Source organism: Pterocles gutturalis, unplaced genomic scaffold (assembly GCF_000699245.1).
Source record: "Pterocles gutturalis isolate BGI_N339 unplaced genomic scaffold, ASM69924v1 scaffold40802, whole genome shotgun sequence".
NCBI lineage: Eukaryota > Metazoa > Chordata > Aves > Pterocliformes > Pteroclidae > Pterocles > Pterocles gutturalis.
The window spans coordinates 1-17,527 of record NW_010109253.1 but is presented as its reverse complement, the minus strand read 5'-3'; the positions used below and the strand labels follow the sequence as shown (position 1 = coordinate 17,527).

Below are 17,527 nucleotides of genomic sequence, written 5' to 3'. Positions count from 1 at the left end.
GGAATTGATGCCTCTCGGTAGGGATGCAAGAAAGAACATTGATGTTCAGCACCCGTTACAGAAAACCACCCAGCAGAGGAGTCCAGCCATCAGCTCTGAGCAGTGTATGAGACAAACAGCCCTTGTGCTCTTGGCAATACAGCCCACTCACCGCCAATTGTCCGGGCTAGTGGAGCTGTACTTTGAGGCAGCTAACTAACCCAAGGCTCTACATCATGTAGCATGCAAATCCGGCACACCCTCTGTGCCCAAGGTGAGGCTTTCTCCTCTTCGGCTATAGCCATCACACATGCCCTCCATGTCCCATCAGCTCCACACACCACCTTGCAGGGATCTTCCTCAGCTAGGGCTCAACAACACGCAGGATGTACCAAGGCACCCTTGTCCTCCAAATACATGCTTTTGTGTCCTCTGAGAGCACCCTCCCCTTCAACTGGGGTGAGGGCCAGCTCCTGGCACCCCTGTTGCCACAGGAAAACTCGCTGCTGGCTTCTAACCCAGCCAGGACAGCAGTGTTGGGTTCAGCTCCACTTCAGAATGGATGCCACAGCTTGCCTGAAATTCCCCAGGGCCCCAATTCCCCTCCCTCTCCAACCCGTGTCTCCAATCCTACAGGACATTTGTCCCTGGCCTTCACACACATCTATGCTGTGCCCAGATTCAGAGCCCAAAGTTTGGGCTTAACACTAGAGCTTGTCATCACCCCTCTTGGCCTTGAGATCTAGAAACGCCACAGTCCCACCTCCTGAAGGCAGGGCAACTATCAGGTGAGGGCTTGACAAAGCTTATACAGCAGGAAAGTGGCAGTGGCATGCTAATGTCACCTTACACACTAACACATCCCAAATGCACAGTCGCAGACGCCTAGGGCTTGCACAAAAAAACAAGCGGCCTCCCATTTCAAGGTTAGCTGGTCATTTCTCCCATAGAAACTCCTGTGGCAGCACCTGCAAGTATTTAAAATTCTCAAGGCTTCTTGTATTTGTTGTATCTGCCTTCTGGTTTTTTTGAGCCTTGATGTTAGATACGTGCCAGGTTTTCAAGCTTTTCTCCACAAGGATGAGGCCACCAGGTGACCCAGAGTGTGGACAGCCATCCAAAACCCAGTGGAGATGGGACAGGAGCAGACAGGGTGTGGGGAGAAGTCCTAGAGTGAAGATCTGGGTGCGAGAGGTTTAAAATGACCCTGAAAATCTCTAAATTAGAGTTTTGTAACACTGAAGGGGTAGAGAGGAAGGAGAACTTTAGAGAAGAGGTGGAGAACTTCCCAGCCTTACTTTATGTTGCTGATAGCAAGGCTGTGCCTGAACAGACCACCTACCCCCTCTGAGCATGGCATGAGCGTGGAAGTGATACCCGAGGAGACGTGCTGGAGGACTGTGCAGCAGGTTTCCCTCTGGGCTTTGCCAATTCCTGTCTCGGCACTGATTGTAAGAAGCAACCCCACTATCCAGAAAACAAGGAAGCACAAATGTAGTAGAGGAGCCTGGGGAGGTATTGTCAGTGCATCTCTTCTAAGGACACAGCCCCGAGAGGAAGTTTAGCATCTTTTCTTTCTGATAACTATGCTATCTGGGAAAAGCAAATAGAAAAAACCCAGAAAAACGTCATATGTTCTTCAGGTCCAAAGCAGAAGCAGGAATCTTTCAGGCCAAGCAGGACTGGGAAACAAAAGCTCTGAGTTGAATTAGTTGTGTTCCAGTTGGTCCTGGAAGAGAAGCCAAGTCTCTACCTTGCACGGATTCCCCGGGCTCTGGTGTGCAGCTGAGCCCCTGCCGTTCGCAGGGTGGATGTTTTAGTGCCTGGCTCTTTTTAACTGGCACATGTTAAGAGCTTTGAATTAACAGGTGCATAAAAACTGTCAAAAAACACTTAGCTCTCAAGACAGTCTGTCGTTTGTATTAAAAATATGGTTTTATGTAACCACATTCTCTCAACACTTGCTGGGTATTACGGCATGGGAAAGTCACTCGCCCTTTCCAAATGAAAGCAGTGATGTTTAAACTCTCCTGCTGTTAAAATAAAAAAAGAAAGAAAATGAGAAAGGCTTCAGTTCCTCTGATCTTGCCAGGGAATTGCTCCTGTTTTCCACACCAAAGGTAGATTTCTTCCAGCAAAATAGGGCTGGCCTAAAGCTCCAGACTAGAGGCAAGCACCACAGTAGATCAACAGGGCAGCGTCTTGTAGTCTTACTGAGCTGGAAATGAGGGAAAACTGAATGGGAAGATGGCTCACTTTCTGACTGAGGTGGTATTTGTTGTGAGCATGGTCTGTGATCGAAAAAAAAAATCAAGAGCTTAACATAGGTTTAGAGCTAGAAAAAAAAGCTATTTGTGCCCCTGTTTCAGAAGAGATTTAGAAATGGGTTTAGATCTCATTCTCAGTCATGTGTCCAGAACATCTGGGATCTCAGAAACAAAAGCATCAGGTTTCCAGAGTGGAGATTTGTAAGAAACAGGTTCAGAATTTTTAAAACTCTCGAAAGCATTTCTGAAATCAGTTCCCTTTTAAATATGTGGCAAATACACTAAAGTGGGCTTTGGATTAAAGTTTTACTGCTGCTTGATAAAAGCCATTCACACCTTTGATGTGTTTGTGGATGGCAGCCATCCCAAATGCCTTTGCTCAGCCTCACCCCTGTCAGGAAGTCTCCCTCTTGCTCTCTCCAGGTTTTTGTTATCATCTGTCACCTCTCCAGAGGTGACCAGCTCCAAACAGCCACCTCTGGGGCCACAGACATGGTCAGTGAAAGCAAAGATTTCTGAGTGCAAGCACTTAGGGTGTAACGGTGAACACGGACAACCCCAAAGCTTGTGAGAAGTGGGAAGAACAGCAGGGACCTGGGCTTCTGAAACTGGCTGTGAGTTTTATCCTGCTGAGTTCTAATTCTATGAATCGAGCACTTACAGTACCACCCCATGATCACCCACCATCCGCTCTGCCTGACGGCTCTGAGAAGCCCTGGTTGTTTGCAAATGGGTCCAGGAAGTTTTTCAGCAGCTGCTGTAAGGATGAAGGAAAACTGACTGAAGGACAGAAGGAGAAAAAGTATTGGTGGTTTGGGAGGGTTTGAGTAATGAAAGACTCCAGTGTTGCGGGCTGCTGGGACGGAGGAGATGAAAGCAAATTGTGATTCCTCCCTGCGAAACACAGATTTAGCATTGTGGATGTCAAGGCCACAAGTGAGCATCACGAGTGTCTAAGTAACTTCTCAGGTTCTGCCAGTGAGGGCATTGGAGCGACCGTCACCGACAATACCAGATCTGCTGAGCAAGTCCAGGAGCAGGAGCCTGCCTGCCTGCTTGGCAGTGCTGGTTTCCTGCAGAACTGGTTAATGTCAATGAAACTGATGAACACTCTACAGTAGTTAGGGGATGCAGTGGGATGTCACGGAGAAAAGTCCATCACTAAATATTTTGATTCAGGGAACACAGAAAAGAAAACAATTGGTATTTTAGCAGACAGTGAAAAAAAAAAAAAAGATCTGTAAACAAGAAGACAATCCCGCAGAGAACCAGGCATGACTTTTTAAAACAGTTGCAAGATGTTCTTCTTGGAGGATCAGAGAAGCATGCTAGAAAGATTCTGGAATGGACCTGGTTCTTTATGAGCACATCCTCATGCCAGACAGGATCATCTTCTCTGCCATGAAGCTAACCTCCAAAACATGGGACCAACTGCAGCTCTCATGGCAGCGAAGCCAGAGGCACAACCTCTAGGACATCACCAGCACTACAGACAATGAAATACACACCATCAGCAGCAAGAGTCATCACCTAAACAGCTACAGAACTACTCAAAACACGACACAGGGTTTTGGGTAATATTCAGAAACCTAATCCAGATCTAAAGTGGGAAACTTTGAAGATTATGATCTCTGAATTGGATTATCCCTTCCTTGGGACAGAGAATCTGTCTACACTGGAATGGGAAACGTGACTTGAGCCTGCAAAGACACAGCTGTTTCACTCTACCTAGCTTGTGCTGCACAGACAGTGAGTATACTCAGCATAGAGCTCAGCACATGCTCACAGCATGGGTCTCCAGTGAGTTTATAGAGCTTATTGCCCAAATTAACAATCCGAGGGACAGCCAATTTGTGACTCTTCAGCCATACTATATGCAGCCAACAAACGCTTCTAGTGGGGTACCCTTGCTGGGGTGATGGCTCGTGACCTCCTAAGGCTGTGGTGGTGCAAACTGCTACCCTTCTGCATCGTGAAAGAAAGGAAGCAAGATAACGTTTCGCTGAGACAGCACCTGCAGGATACCTAGCTCCATCCTCTGGTGAAGGCGTCAAACCAACAGTGAGTTGCTGTTTGGCCCTACATCATCAGGGAATGCCTGCAAACCAGAACAAAGACCCATCACTGCACACCGCAGAGAAAAGAAAACTCAGAGGGACATCTGCAGGGTCAGATACAGCACTGATAACAGGAACGTGAGAAGATCACACCCAACGATCGTACGTTCAGGTACATCACCAGCACTGCCAACTGCTTCAGAGAAAAGGAAGAAACCCTGCACGGGGAAAGTTAAAAATGTCCATCATTCTGGGATTTATTTACGACCCACGTTTCACTTTTATTACCCACAGAGCAATTAAGGTTGATTTGGGCGTTTTTTGTCTTACTCAGCTCCAACCCTTGAAACCAGGCTCAGGGAGGGCCATGGCTTCAGCCAGTGCATGGTCTGGGTGATCAGTGATTCTGTTCCTTCATTCACCCATCTTTCCATATCCTCCCCCATTCTTCAGAATGCGAGAGACTGAAGAGGTGTCCCTAGCACTGCAGCTTTCACACTGGATGATTTATATCCACTCCAATGGGATCACAAGGTGCAAAACGGGTTATTCTAGCTCTTGGGGTTCTATTTTTTGCTTTGAGGAACCTCCAAGCTTTTCTCTTACTGCTTGCTCAAACGGATCCCAGCTCTCCACCAGAGGTCTGGGCTGAACTGGGCTTGCAGGGCAACCTGTCCCATCTCAGTTACCCAGCGGTCCAAAAACCAGCACAGCACTTAGATAGTGTAGCCCTGGAAAAGAGAGTCATGGGTTGGCTTTCCAGTCCCAGATATCCCATCAAACAGCATCCCTGCTGCTGCTAGACTTTTGAACTCGTGGTACCACCCACCATTGCCTACTCAACAGGACACTGTCCCCATCCTCCAAAGGATGGTGTGGCACGGGGTGCTGGGACTGCCAGATCTCTGCCATGCACGAGGGCTGCTTTTACTTACAACGTAAGAGCAATTTCTGCCAGTTCTCACCTCTTGCACACATGTACCAGGTGTGAAAACCAGTTCAGACATTAAAACCCACTGCTCAGCTCTAGCAGCGTGGAAAAATAAAATCACTGGCTGATCAGCCAAACCAGCAGGTGGGAGTGGTATGGACAGAGGCAGGAGAGACAAGGTACTAAACCTGCCCAGTGCTCCCAAGCGCCTCGTTATACTGATTTATGTTTAGTTAATTGAGAAAATGACTCTAACTACACAATCCAGGCCCTAATTCAGAAAGGCCCAAGCTTTTTAGTGTCTCTACCTGTGTCTTAAAAGGTATGATTTAAACCCTGTAACTAACAGGCTGCCACATGCAAGGATTTGAAGGATCTGATGTCCTATCATGCCGAGGGGTTGAGGCTTGGCTAACTTCTCTCGTTACTTGGTCTTTCCTCACTGACATACAGGTTTGCTGCTGGGACATAAATCAGAGGAAATGATGAAGGAAACCAGTCTCGTGCCCCATCAAAGGAGCCAACACTCGCTTTAATAGGACCATGCAGACAAGCCTAAATAGGGCACTTAACAAGCATGTGGTTTCTATTATACCAGCCTGCATCCCTACACCCAGTTTGCATTGCCACTGGCAAAACCCTCTGTCCCTTGCACACCACACCTGCTTATATCCACAGAATTAGAAAAGAAACCATGATAGAATACCAAAGTGTTGAACATACTGTTTCTGCGTTGGATCAGGTCTGCAGAAAAATTTTATCTAGCTCTCAGCAACTGCATGAATCATTATACACAGCTACAGCATGCACAAGAGCGGAGCATAGAGCCCCACGACACTATGTCTACACAGAATCACACAAAAGTACCAGACTCAGTCCAGGACCAACAATTGCTCAAAGATCCCACATAACACGCATCTGGTAAAGTACCAAGCCTCAGGTTGGGACAATTCATATCACAGGGATTTTGATCCAAGTTTGAACCTTGAGAAAAGGGTCAATAGATCAATAGATCTTGCTGTCCTAAGCAGAAGATGCAGAAGTGAATCCCAGCGTGGGAGGCAATTCAGTAGTGCTCTGCCCCCTTCTTTGGCTGCAGAACTTCCCCAGAATAGGGTAACTGTCCCACACGCAATCATTTCTAGCATGTTCTTAATAAAGCCGTTCAGGAAACACAGTACCCCCAACCACTACGCCAGTCACTACTTATTTGTTTTTCCTTTTTGTGTTTACACAGGACACAGGCTGAAAGGGAAGACTCCACTGCATCGCAGAAGGTACTAGGAAGAGGAACGGCTGATGGAGAACTTGAGTCTCTCCCCAGAGAGCTACCCTAAGCTGAAACCTCTTGAGAGCCCAACTTCAGCTGGCTGGATATACAACCAGATTGGGGATTGTCCAAGTGTTTTACACCACGCACTAGACATCCATGGGAACCCCAGGCTGAGCCATGACCATCTGTGCTCATTTAAACATTTCTTGACAGAGGAGGGAGTGTTAATCCCAACATCCTGGCCAAACTGCAACATGGGCAATTATATTGTGCTTTGTAACTTGCTCACAGTGGTATATATCGGTGTTTTCCACTTCCTCCCATAATGGTAATGTGGTGGCCCACCACAGAAATGGCTACATTGCCACAGGAGAACACAAGTCCCCTGTGATGAGCCCTGCAGTGTTACTGTCAGATATCACACATTCCTCTATTTTCCCTGCTATGGGTGTTCAACCACAGCATGCTTCACATTCAGACTTCTACCTCTACCTGCAAGAGGCCTTCACTTAAAAATCTCCCCACCCAACCCACTCCTGACTTATGCTGAACTTCTAGATTTCAATTTTTCTGAAGATACAACATGCTAGCTAAGTGGACAGTGCACCTGCCTTCAACGCACTCCGGTGACAGCAGAGCCAAACAGTTGTACAAGATGATCAACTATGACAGAGGTAGAAATGGCTTTTGCTTGAAGAGTCTCAATTCCAACTGTTCTCTTTCCTTAAAGGAAAAACAAGGAAAAGAAAAAACCAATCCTTTTGTTGCACCAAAATCATCTCCTGGCATTTCTGACCAGCACACATGTTGTTACAATTATGATCGGACTGCTTGGCTCCGGCATAGGAGGAATGTTAAACCAGCCCACTGGCACCCATCAAAACATTTGCGAACTTCCAAAGTGGAACTGACACTTTGGTAGTGGTTTATATCACACGTCAGAGAAAGGCTTCATAACTCAGATCAAACAATTTAACTCTTGAGCTCCCTGTCTAGAGAGAGCGACCAAATGCTCGGCTGCCTATTGTTATTTCACATGGCTGTTTTCATGTGGCTTCCAGCCAGTCCACTTCATTTTGCAAGCTCAGAAGTTAAAGACAGATAGAGCTGGCCAGAACTTTGATGAGGGACTTGTAAGAGAACTGAAACTGCTGATTCTAACAACAGCACCTTCCTTGTCAGGCAGAAACAGCGCCAGCACTACCAGGATGGCACACGAGAATTTTTCAGCTTTTAAGAAATTTTGTTGGATATAAACTTACTCCCTTCTAGGAAACTGATATTCTTAAGTAGTTGTCAAAAAGATCTTTAGGCTTACAATTTTTTGCCTTTGTTGGTTTGAGGGGTTCAAACAGTAATCTTATCCGGAACAACAAGGTGCAATCGGTAGGGCTACTTCAACCCCATTTTAGCCTACTAGAGAACCACAAATTATGTGCAAAATGGTGTGCATGTGGTCCTGTAAATACCGTTACCATTCAGCTCTCCTGTCAGATGCTCTTCTGTATGTCCCCTGATGAGCTGAATACAACTGTAATGAGGAACAGACCTATCCACTACGACGGAGGGTCTCTTGAGGAGCAACTGGGGACAGCTGCAGAGGATGGAAACAAGAATGGTACAATGAAATTATTATTGCACTTACTGGTATCCAGTTTTGAAAACCATAATCAGGTTGCTACAAGCTGTTCTGCAACTGCAGGCAGAGCAAAGGAAGTCGGTCACAATTTTCTCACAATGCAATAAAATCTTCGGCTTTTAGGCCACGTCTTCCAGCAAATTAACAGGGAATGCAGTGTATCGGTAACAACAGAGCAATGCTTCATATGTATCTCAAATATTACTTTGGAGTTTTCTAACTTTACTCAGCCCTGATTATGAGTGGCTTCTCTAGGAAACAGATTCATCCCTCTTTCTCCTGTGTATGGGAGGCACCAGTAAAGATTTTCCACTGCTGCCTTGGGCCACAGTTAGTTGAAGGGAGTTCTGCCAAGCTGTATCCTGCCATGTCTTTGCTTCAAAAGTTTTTGTATTTTTGAACAGCCTTTTTCGAGGTTTTACTTTCACACAGCGGAAGGTTGCCAAAGGACATGTCTGATATTGTCATTTATCACCTCCTGTGGAAAAAGAGTCTTGGATACGTGTATTAGTATCACATATCAGAAGTGAAAGTAAACACACTGTGTAGAAGATGCACTGATTTATTAATAGAATAAAAATGAAATGTAGTGACATGTTTTTCCACTATGAAAGCCATACAGATGATCAGTGTCCCATTTATATACTTGATGGTGTCATTCAGTAACTCAGTCATAAACTCTGAATGGAACGTTCAGGTCAGGTAGTACAGAAACCGTTTCCAGAATGAAAGCAGCCTTCCTCTGTTACAAAGTGGATAGTTGTGAACACTGTGCCCACAGTTTGCAGCTGCATCGGTCTATGGGATGTTTTCCTACATCCTCTATTTTAATTCCCAAGACTTCCTCCACTTGGAGAAAGCGTTTTAAAGCCTTTCCAGGGCAACAGAGCAAAACAGCTGAACTTCTTGTGGGGTACAAACCCACTCTTCAGGCAAGAAAATGCATTGAATATTACAAGAAAACGGGCTTACTTCCAATATACAGTGGGGATTATTCATTACAAGATCCCTGGCTAATTATTGGAACTTTGAGGCAACTACGGCAGAGAAAAATGTTTGCAATGGAACAGCCTTAATTGTAACACAGTCTCTTTTGTGTGTTTCTACTTCTACATCATATATTCTCCAATGTCTTAAGGTGTAACAGACCATTTTTGTTAAATCATAGCTCCTGTGATTTCATAGATAATGTTATCAATATATAGCTTTGTGTGATCTAGCATGATCTGAAAGAAATAGGCAAAGTGATAAATAGGAAATACTACAACTGACTTTATAATTTGCCTCAATATGAGAATTCCCTTTAAATCAGGTGCAGGAAAGAGCATCAGCTACAAAGACAATTAAAGTAAGCACTTGGGTTTCACAGGATTAAAGACCATTGAAAACTAATCCCTTATGGATACAAAGGAAGACAAACATCCTATCAGTGTTGTCAGGAGACAGAATATGTTCAGAAGCAGAATAAGTTGTGATGTTTCCTCCTGTAGATACGGATCTCTTACACGCTGCTTGGAACAGGTATCTCTCATATCAATATGCTGAAAGCCCTCGGAAAAACCCTACTGTTCACTTCCAAGTATCCTGTTTCAGGAAGGCACAAAGCCCCATGAAGAGCTGGGCATGAGAACATGAACTTAAACCAGAATGATGAAGACAGATGGTGAACCCCAAATAAGAGTCTTGTGGAAAAGAAAAGAGCCTCTAAGATTTGAAAACAATATTAAAGGAAATGAGAAATGAAGTGCACATTACTGGCACGGCAGAAACCCAGATATACAGCCCACAAGCCCGCAGAGAGCATGTCAGCCATAACTGGTTGGCGCATGTGAATATAGTAGTCATGTACCAGAACAAGCTGGGGAGTTTCCTGGAGTCACTTTTACTGCTTGAGTTTGGCTGTCCATGCTGGAGAGGGATTTGGTCCCGGAGTTTTCAGATTGAACCAACTGGTCAGAAACAGTTGGAGAAGCACCAGCACGGTTAGCATGCTCACTCTCCTGCGCCGTAACACTGGGAGTGGGGTTTTCCTTAGCTGTCCCAGCATGATTGTGTGACTGGTTGGCTTGCCTCCCTGCTTCTGCCTCCTGCTGCTGCAGCATCCGCTCCACCTCTATCTCAAGTTCCAGATTTTCCTCATCTGCCTCCACTTCCAGCTGCTGCATTAACTCCTCCAGCTTCTTGGCCTTGCGGAGTTCGTTCTGCTGGATGATCGTGCACAGGTGCTCTGTGAGGTGCTCCTTAATCTCCGTCTTGTGCTGGAGGTCCAGCTTGGCTGCCACGTACTCCGACTCAGCCTTATCATACCGCTTCCTGCAAAATCATCATCATTTCTCATGGGTTAGTTCTCAAAGCACTTTATAATCTGACACATGGACAGATATTTTAAGCATCCCTGCAATGCAACGTGCTCTGCAATGCATTATGCCAGCTATCTCATGACATGCTGCTACATTAGTCAAAGGGAAGAAAGTAAGTGTGAATCGATCAAATCTTCTCTTGACACATGAGCCTCCACTGCTGCTGTATTCCAAGAGTTAATTTGCTCATCTGAAATCTAGATTGGATCATGAACAAGCATTTTTACTGCCTGTTTTACGAGATGCATCACTAGGAGCAGAAAGAAACCATCAGAAATTGTAATGTTTTCACACTTGTGATGAACACCTATCTAGTGAACTGAAAACAAAAAAACAAAGCAGTTTTGTGTTTTTTCCAATCCAACCATCCACCCAACAGACACAGATACTACGATGGTGCTACACACATTTACCTTTGGTACTCGACTAGAACTGTACTCTTCCAGCCACCCATATATATGTTCAGAAAATCATGAGCAGCACAGACTGACACAGCATATGACATCAATAGCGATCACAACTTGTGCGTAGCAACAGATGTAGAATTTTATTGTAAGCATCCCCCTGACACACACCTCCTGCCAATTCGTACTTCCTGTCATGACAAATACAGCAAAAAGGAAATATTCCAAGTATTTATTGGGGTTAACACATCTGGGATATCTATCACTTCAATGGTTGGTGTCCACATTAGTGATGCATCTTCCACTACATTCAGTGAATATGTATCTTAATTTTGATTTAATTAATAGAAAGATAGATGCAATCTTGCTCATCAGGAAAGGGAACATGCAAAAGCTTTTGCAGAATGACTATGCGATGTACCTTACAGAGCATTCATAAAAGTAGTATTAGTAAGGTGGTTGAATAAAGAATCCAGCTGTTTTATAAAACCAGATTCAAATATCTGGTTAAACAAAGCAACAGAAAGATAGGAGAGATCCTTTGCTTAAGGAAACAAGACATAGAAAAGTGTTCCCAAATATGTCCCTTTATAATCACAAAACTTTGACCCAGCTGTAAAGGCTATGCCTGCAGTGGGCAGAAGATGCCCACTTACATTTCCATCACAAGCAAGCCAAGATTTCCGTGGGCCAGGTATCTGAAGTGGGAAAACTAATGCTATGCTGGAAACTTCTGCACAGTTAAACTTTTGGACTGAATTCACACACATTCTTCACATCATATTTAGGAAAATTTCATTCCACAGCAATTTTCAAATGCTCCTAACTATGTACGTGCCCAAGACTACTTAATACTGCATTTTTTGACCCACTGAAATTATTTGTGTTTCAGCCCTAAAATATAAGGCAAGAACTAAAAAACTGCTTAAAAAGACACCACTTAAAAGTAAATCACCTTTGGCTCGTAATGCTTAAAAGCTACAACAATTAAAATATCTAATTCACATTTCCAAATCCCTCCCTCACAAAAAGAAAGATTTACTAAGTTCATGAAAGCCATTATGTATTTTGTAACATTTATGCCCTTTGTCCTACCAGCATCCCCTTTTGTTATTTTTGTTAAAAACTGCTTACCAAACATCAGAGACACTTATATTATCTTCTCTTTAGCCATTAAGTATTTCAAATAGGCACATTATTACAAAACTTTGGTAAGGAAATTTCCAGGAGGATTTAATGGTTTTGGAAACCAGACTTAAACCTGAAATACATGGAAATATTTTTCTTCTTGAGGAGATGAAATTCAGTATTCATATGCACTCAGATACTGAAACTGCAGCTAATCTTAGATATTTCAAATGATAATGACACAAAAAAAATCCTTATTTTTTAGCTACCACCGCTATTTTTTTAAAGACTAATTACCATGTTTATTGGCCTGTGGTCAACGTATAGCACAAGTCATAAGGAGAAATACATGTTTAACACATTGAATCGTGAACCAAAAACCGCAACCGAACATTTCCATTTTATTAAATGGCTACATAAACATGCTGATGTTTATCTACTGATGTTGTGGTTTGCCCACAACTAATAGGGTGTTCCGATTAATTTCTTGCATTTAAGGAACTCATCAGAACCAGAGTGATTAAAGGCACATTGTGAAGGGTGAAAGCTTGCTTTTTCCTTCAATTTTTGGTCCCAGTTCCAAAAGCACTTCAGCAGTATTCTATGTTTTAAGCTTAATTGGTCCCATTGATTCCAACAGGACCAGAGCTGTCATCAACAAGCAAGTTTCCCTGAAAAGGACTTTCATTTTAGGCCTTTTAAAAAAACTCTTTCCCCCTGAGAAGAAATAAACAACCTTGAAACAATAAAGCAGGGCTTATGGACAACTGCAGTTAAAGCAGTAACTATGTCTCGTGACAGCACAAAGCTGGAAAGCAGAGGCTGCAATCAGAAAGCCTACTTCAGTTTCCAGATTCCAAGGGAAAAATTAGGAAATAAAAAGCACACTTTTACCTCAAGATTTGAAAGCCCCCCAGACTGTGACCACTTTAACTACACATTATTACAATGACATAACTCCATTACTGCTTCGGTGACAGGAAACAGCATTTTCTCCCTCCACCCAGGCAGGGCTATTCCCTCCTCCCTGTCTGGCGCTTACCGGGCATAGGAGTAGTCCAAGCTGGCCTGATCAATGCGGTTCCGCAGGATGCCAATGTCAGCAGATACCATGTCATCCAGAGCTTGTAACTCCTTCTGAATCCTTTTTAGTTTCACTGTTTCAGCTTGAGTTCTTTTGGATCTGCAAAAGGAAGATGCTCTTTTTTTTTTCTTTCTTCTTTTCAAGCCTCTCTTCTTGACATAATGGGTCTCATTTCATTTGCAGAGCAACTAATGTCTTTAAGAGCTATTCAGAAGGTTTCTGCTTTATGGTTTAAGACTTTTGATCTCTTTTAATATCCACAGGGATCTAAAATGCCTGCTATTAAAGGACTACAGCAAAATTACGTAATGACTATAATCAAAGTGCCTAAAATGGATTGTGTTTCTTCACTGTGGAAACACACAAGAAGCTGCTGTATCTAAGTAGTTCTCAGTGTAAGGAAACAGGAAATGGCTGGGGGGGGGGGAGAATGAGGGGGAAGGGTATTTAGCCCTGCAAATATCCCCTTTCAAAGAAGCCCAGTTAGTAGGGGCCAAAAAGTCACCTAACCTAAGCTTGATTTCCATTTTGTAAAATTATTCCCAACAGGCCTAGCCAAATCCCCATGAAGTCAATGGAAAGTTTTACATCAAACACAAAGGATTTCAATCAAGCCTTATGTAACCTTTTTCAACTCAGCCTATTCATTCCTAAGTTCTGAAAACTAAATGTTGCTCAGGGCAGCAAGCTTTGATGGATTTCATTCTCAAGCTAAGTAACTTTCAACAAGCTCTTACACCAGGTCACTTTGCTGTCATTCATCAGCACCAGCAAACCCATGTGTTTCAGACGCTGCTTTACACCCCAAAGCGGGTATTTGAAAGCAAGACTAGATTTGTAGGAAGCGACACCATCTCTCCTTAGACCAGCTGATGCAGGTGGAGAGCAGCAGACATCCTGTAGTATTGCTTAGAGCCTGAAGAAGGCTTTTGAATGTCAGCCATAACTCCCCAGTTATCACCTTCCAAGTCCTCCTCTCTCTCATGCTCTGCCTGAGGAAGAACCCAGCCTGGTGGTCACACCCACGTTCGCTGTCCTACAGTGACTCAGAGCAAATGTACTTGTGTTTTACCTTTGCCTGGCGAAGGAAAACAAAATCTTCAGAACCTTAGAGAGAATCTTCTGCACAGCACTGGCTATGTTCACCTGTGCTACCCAAGAGCTTTGATGGGCAGAACATAATAGATGTCTGGGAGAGCACTGTGACCCTGAAAGCTTTGCATCGCCTTTCTTGACCCAGTATTACCAGCTGGTCCAACATCCTTCCCTGCAAACTTTGCTTTCACTCTAAACTATTTTGGTGGACAACACTGTACAATACCTTAAAGTCTGGTCACCTGAAGAGCAAGAGCTAACAACTGTGAGAACATGTGAATTTTTATCATTTCTAATCAGACAGTGGTAAAACGGTCCCTTCTTAAAGCTTAACTCTTTTCAATGCCTTTCACATAATAATAAGAAAGAGTCAAAAGTTCAAACAGAAATAGCTATAGTTTCCCTTCATAGGTTAGGAATCAAATAAACTTTCCTTAAATCCAGTGAAAACAAATCAGGAACAGAACATCGATGAGTATCTGAGCATCCCAACATGCCCTCACCAACAGGCACAAGGACTTCAGCTAATTCTTGAATTGTGTAATAACTTTTCCATCTGTGCACAGAGCTGCAGCTTCGGAAGTGTGAAAAGCTCAGGCACAACTTGTCATCAAAGGGAAATGTCAATCACAGTTGCTCACTTGTGGAGCAGTATACAGAGAGCACACAGAGGAGGAAAAAATGAGATTGAAATAAAAGATAGGCAACTGGTTGCAGATGAAGAGTAATCCTTTCCTCAGCCTCAGCCCATGCTGCAGCAGAGCCCCTTACCTCTCAGCAATAGCTTTGGCCAGGAGTGCTTTCTTGCGCTTATTCTTCTCTTCTATCAGACGCTGCTCTTGCTGGAGGATTTCCCATCGTGATTTTTCTTGCCTGCTCATTGACAAGAAGATCAAAATTAACAGAAATTTCATTTCTCTCCCTGTTCCCCAAATGATACAAATATTCACCATCATATTTCCTGGAGCAAACTCTAAAAATGTCAAAGGAACAATAAACAGATTTTGGTTTTGAGCAAAGAAGAATCATCTGCAAGAAGTAATTTTGACCAATAACACATTTCCAGATGGAATCTGCTGATCAGAACAGAAATCTTCATAAGCAAATAAGCTGCTGGTTAATTCAGCTTTGCTGGAAGAAAGAGCATACTGCGTTTTTTTTCAGAAATGAGTGGAATTTTTCATTTAAAGGACGTGCTTCCCCACTAGGCAGAAGCAGTTTCAGGTTTCTTACTGGCTGCTAGAAGTTGCTATCTGTTCAGTCTGCCAACACAGCCTGTTTTCTGGAAATGTTTCTTCTATAAAATAGATCCTTTCAGAGGTCTGCTTTACAGTACAGCCACCAAATAATTAAACTGATACAAATGACGAGCTGGTAAAAGTTACATCAAAAATAAGCAACGAGGAAGAACAAGAATTCCCTTTCGCCACCAAGGAAATAGTCCACTTCCTAGGCTACATCTACCAAGAGGTACAACCAGACCCAGAGGGTGGAAGGCAAGGTCTCAGGTGAGAGGTGACAACCTGCGTCAATACAACAGGGCAGGATTAAGGAGAAACAAAAACTGCTTGGCCGCTTTCCACCCTGCTTTGTTCTTCATGCTCTCTCTTAAAAATAGCTTAGCTTAAAAATACCCGAGCAACTCAGCTGCTACAATCTTAGCAACCAGTGCTGCACAAGAAAACCTCTTCAGACTTCTCCTCATTGCCCTATTCCTAAAACCTCATATAGAGAAATATTTTTAATAAGATTTAAATTCAAGTGCCCAGGCTGAGATGAATTCAGCAGATGGGGGGCGGAGGGGGGCCGGTCCCATGACTCCCAGAGAGCCATGTCCAGTCCTTTTTCCTTTCTCTCACATGTACCAGTCTGATGCTTCAGAGAGAGACAGGCACCCCACTGTGGGCTGATGCACAAGGTGAGAGCCCTGAGATTGGCCTCATCTTGAATCACAAAAGCTAGAAAACTGCTTAAACCTGAAATTTTACCTCCTTACCAACACTTTTGGCATTAACAAATCTGCAGCAATATTGTGATGGGAACACAAAGTTACAGAAATCACGGCATATCTGCTTCCAAAAGGGCTTTTTGTTGTGGCTGCTGGCTTGTCTACACAGCATGGCATAGGTAAGATTAAGTCTCCATAAACCATTAAGACAGTCCCACGTCTTAGGCACTTTATGATGTACAGTCCCACCACCACAGGAAATTATTTGAAGACAGCACTCTGCGTATCTGCATGGATTACACTACAGAATTTGGTCTTCAATCAGGTTTAACCCAAGTAGAGATGAAAAACAAAGGCTCAATGCAGAGGAAGCAAAACTGATATCTCAAACCTTCCTATTAGATATGGGAAAATTCACTTTACTGCACAACAAAAGAATGAGTCAATACAGAATAAAACCCATCCCGTAATTTTACTGACTTACTAACAGTTCCACTTTCTTTTTCTCCACCTTGGAGTTCGGCATCGCAGGGCGAGTCTGCGCATTGTCACTGCCATTACAAGGATCTACGGATGTCACTTCCTTGTGCTGGTCTCGGTTATCACCTTGCCTTTTTTTTTTTATGAGGTGGTGGCACAGGCTGCTGAGGATGGCAAGGCTTGTGTTTTGGTGCAGAAAGCAACTGCTCAGGAGGAACAGAGGCTGCTCCACCCTGCAGCCCCAGCTTCTGACATTGCTGCTGGAAGGCTTTTTCTCTTTGCGTTTGCTTCCGACTCTTATTCACAGTGTGGGGGTGATGCTGCTGCTCCGAGGGTTCATACAAATCTATCAATGGATGAGGAGAAACAGGATTAAAACCAAATCTTGAAATCAGAGACAGACTCTTTCTGGGCAAGAAAACAAACTGGCACAAACCCAACCTATGGAACAGACATGCCTGGGAAGGCAATGTGGGGGAAAACCCAGGAACCTGGAAATGTTTTGTTAGCCTAAGAATCAGGAGTTATAGATGATCTGAACATCTGAAATGAGGAGAGAGAGGAATAAGGGGCCTGGACTGAGGGACTAAAGGAGGAACCTTAGGGAGGACTGGAGGCAACCCTTGAGGGAATCACAGAGAGGAAGACGTAGGGCTTAAGAAGGGTCCCAAGCAGTCAGATGGGCAAACTGGGGGTTTCTAAAGTGAAGAATGGGGGAAGAACAAGGTGACAGATGGGCAAAGAGGAGGCTGGGTACATGAGTGGGGTAATGGATAGGTGTGGGTACAGGACAAGGGGCTGGAGAGCTTGGAAATGTGACACAGAGAGGTTACAGTGGAGAGAGAGAGAGGGGCTGGGTGGGAGATTGGGGCAAACACTGAG

At 44.0% G+C, this 17,527-nt stretch overlaps 1 protein-coding gene across 1 annotated transcript; it reads right to left on the bottom strand.

Annotated features, from left to right (window-relative positions):
- Positions 1–9,987: 9,987 nt before the first annotated feature.
- On the bottom strand, positions 9,988–16,991 carry GORAB (golgin, RAB6-interacting; the record flags this gene model as incomplete). Its single annotated transcript, XM_010072913.1, is given in 5 exon segments — positions 9,988–10,459; positions 13,081–13,221; positions 14,989–15,090; positions 16,654–16,796; positions 16,798–16,991. Coding segments are annotated over 5 exon segments (1,052 nt in total), but the record flags the coding sequence as incomplete, so codon positions are not given.
- Between the last annotated feature and the right edge of the window lie 536 nt (positions 16,992–17,527).